The sequence below is a fragment of the Mastigoproctus giganteus genome, chromosome 10, assembly GCF_048544385.1.
Source record: "Mastigoproctus giganteus isolate SK-2022 chromosome 10, ASM4854438v1, whole genome shotgun sequence".
Lineage (NCBI taxonomy): Eukaryota > Metazoa > Arthropoda > Arachnida > Uropygi > Thelyphonidae > Mastigoproctus > Mastigoproctus giganteus.
In genome coordinates, this window is record NC_143584.1 from 183170567 (window position 1) to 183174187 (window position 3621).

General features: G+C 38.5%; 1 protein-coding gene across 1 annotated transcript; it reads right to left on the reverse strand.

Annotated features, from left to right (window-relative positions):
- Nucleotides 1–721: 721 nt before the first annotated feature.
- Nucleotides 722–1221, reverse strand: LOC150079610 (late histone H2B.L4-like). Its single transcript, XM_090383371.1, has one exon. It carries the CDS (start codon nucleotides 1195–1197, stop codon nucleotides 823–825), a length of 375 nt encoding a protein of 124 aa, XP_090239497.1. The 5' UTR covers nucleotides 1198–1221; the 3' UTR covers nucleotides 722–822.
- Between the last annotated feature and the right edge of the window lie 2400 nt (nucleotides 1222–3621).

Here is a 3621-nt window from a genome sequence, read left to right on the forward strand (position 1 = left end):
GATATAGTAGTGTTCCAAGGAATCATTTAGCTTTAATCATGTAACAGTAACAAAAATCCATATTATTTTGATCATGGGGGGGGGATATAGCCCCTATCTGAGACAGCTGACAGGACGTGATAGCACGGGCATTATTAAATAATGCACGTGTTTAATCTTTATACTTGCAAGTTCAATTAATAATTGTATATCGCTCCTAAACATGTTTTAATGTTTAACTCATTCCTGTAAATTACTTATATTTTTTATTACAGTACTGTAAAATCAGTTGTACACATATGGTAGACAAAAAATCTGACAATAGGGGAGAAGAGGAGAGTTCATGATAGCACAGCAATCTGACTGAATGGTTCAAATCATGTCGTAACTAGAAGAGCTGCAGAAAAAAAGTGCTTCTAACATAGCAAGGCTGGTGTCCCTTTGCGATCAGGGAACATTTAGTCCTACACTTCGAGCAGAGTTGGATAATAAGTGAAGAATATTGAATTATTCCCATCAAATTTCTGAATACGCCCCCAAACAGATAACAATAGAAAGGGGTCGTTAAAAAGACATTTTAAATTTAAGTCAAAGAAATTAAGCCCTTGAAATTCCAATGCTTTATTAATATCACTTCAATCTCTTAAAATAAGACTCATAAGTAATGTAATGTTTCTTCACATGAATTTCCTGTGATTATTTCCTGTTCCATGATTAAATCGAAATTTTGAACATTCTGAACTAAACTAAATGACTTTATTAAATTACATAAAACACATACTTCGAGTAAAATGCACTAACAATCACATAACATAATAAAATAAGTAGGAAGTCTGCTCCAACTTAAGAAAAATTGGTGTATTTTGTAATAGCTTTCGTACCTTCAGATACTGCATGCTTCGCCAATTCTCCAGGCATTATAAGGCGTACAGCCGTTTGAATTTCTCGGCTAGATATGGTGGAACGTTGGCTGTATTTGGAGAGACGGGCTGCTTCCATGGCAATTCGTTCAAATAAATCCATAATTAGACTATTCATAACAGCCATCGATCGGCTGGAGATACCAATATCGGGATGAACTTGTTTAAGTACTTTATAGAGATAAGTACCAAAACTTTCCTTTCTCTTCTTGGTACCACGCTTTTTCTTAATTGTACTGTGCACAGCAGCTTCTTGAATTTTCGATTTTATAGCTTTTCCGGACTTAACAGGTGCCATCACAACTAAATTGAAACGATAAGAGCTAAACCAAGCAACTCAGTACCAAAGCACATTAAAGTTCTTTTATACCCTTATCGTCATGCACTCTGGGAGTAGACTTCAAATGAGACTGTTTTCATTTAAAGAATTGGGAAAAAGGAATTCTGAACAGAGATAATGGGGGGGGGATACTTTCTGATTCTTTCGGTATGGTGAACAATAGAGCCTATTTCAGACTTGTTTTAAGATAGCAGAAAACTACCACTGTCAAGGTATTCTTTTCCAGATGGGGAGACCTAATATGTATCAAGTAATGTCCAATATACAAGGAAGAAAGTGTGCCTCCCACCCATTGGAAATTTGAGTTCTATAAATACCAGTTCTTGAGTGGACTATCTCAAAAAATTCTGGAAGTTGGGCCACACAAATTGTAAGCTTGGAACTAGACTTCTTATCCTCACTTCCCCCCTGTTTACTGAAAATTTATTTAGGATTAAATTACGAACAGAAGCTGCATCGTATCCAGATATCATCGTAAGGGGGTGCATGACCAGGTTTTTCAGTGTTTTTTTAGATAGATCTATGAACACTTATATGCATGGCTAAGGGGGGTTATGTCCCCTCTGTACCCTGAACAGAAGTGTTATTTGTGGGAAATGCAGGCTTGGAAATCTCATAAGCTTGTTTTCCTTTAAAAAAATTCACATTAATGATGTCTATAGTGGTATTAATAATAAGAAGAATAGCGTGAACGGCATAAAATTCATTTTTTCAGTATTATACGTCTCGATAATTTACACAAAACATTGCTAGAGAACGATTTTAACGATTCATTGCATTATGCTGATGAATCCTATCATCGTGGAATTTGATATCATTGATAATGTGATATCAAATTCAAACTTTGAACAAAATTTAAACTCTTTCAACACGTTCAGACCGTAAAGAAAGTTAAAGATTATTGTATACTTACTGATTTTCTTGAAATCCTTTGTGTGAACTTTGTAGTATAAAAAAGTTTAACAGTTCAGATTATATGATTTTTCATTATTACTATGAACAGAAGGTCCGCGTAGAAAATTTGCTACGGATAAAAAACTCTGAAAACATTTCCCATAAAGCTTGTTTATTATTAATCTTTTACGTATTAAATATTCATTTATTGATTTTCATAATTTAAATCACTGCTAAAAATTATAAAAACTATTTTGAATATTTTATTTTAATCTTCTGAAATCATAGATGGGGCTGGCCACAAAGTAGTAAGATATGTTACTACTCTGTGGGGTTCGCTGCCCATCTCTGATTACTATATTACTAATTTTTAAAGCATGGTTGCCCATGCTTTGAAAATTAGTAAGCTAGTGAATTTTGTTTCGACGGATTCTCACCTTTTAATTCGATTTTGTTATTTTTATAAGTCCCTTGAGTCCTAAGTCACAAAGTTAACTTCGTTTACTACTAGCTTCAACTAAACTGGTGCATATTACATAAACTAAAGCATTTTTACATACACCGATGAGCCAAAACATTATGACCAGAGAGTCGTTATGCAAGTCGAAGCAATTGCAGGTGAACTACGGCGCGTGCGCGGGTCCGGACACAGTATAAAAAACACCTGATACTGAGCTCCATTAGTCGGTGTTACTCTTGTTCTTCAAATGGTAACTGCAGCGGACTTAAGCGAGTTTGACAAAGGCCAAATTGTAATGGCCAGACGACTGGGTCAGAGCATATCCGAAACGGCACGGCTAGCAGGATGCTCACAGTCAGCCGTAGTTAGTACTTAACGAAAGTGGTCCGAGGAAGGAAAACCCGCAAACCGCCGGCGAGGTCTTAGACGACCACTGCTCATCGATGCTCGCGGTGAGCGAAGGCTCTCCTGGGTGGTACGTGGCAACAGAAGGGCAACTGTGGCGCAACTAGCCGGTAATTGGAATGCTGGTGATGGGAGTAATGTGTCACAACACACAGCACATCGAACCCTGTGGAAAATGGGACTGTGTGGCCGCAGGCCGTTCCGAATGCCCATGCTAACCAGGATTCACCGGCCACAGCGCCTGCAATGGGCACGCGAGCATCGAAACTGGACCTTGAGTGATTGGAAGAAGGCAGTCTGGTTCGATGAATCACGTTTCTTGTTGCACCATGTGGACGGTCGGGTACATGTGCGTCGTTTACCTGGGGAAGTGATGGCGCCTGGATGCACCGTGAGACGAACACAAGCCAGTGGCGGCGGTGATGAATGACCCTGGGATACCCTGGGTCATTTATACACGTGCCGGACACTCTGACGTCTACCACCTACCTAAACATCATGAACTAATGCACATGAACGCAAACTCAACTCTATGGAACAGTCCACAGACAAAGGACAAAGGGCAGATCATGGAAGAAGTTATTATAACACACAGACTGAAAGTGCTGAACTCACAAGGGCAT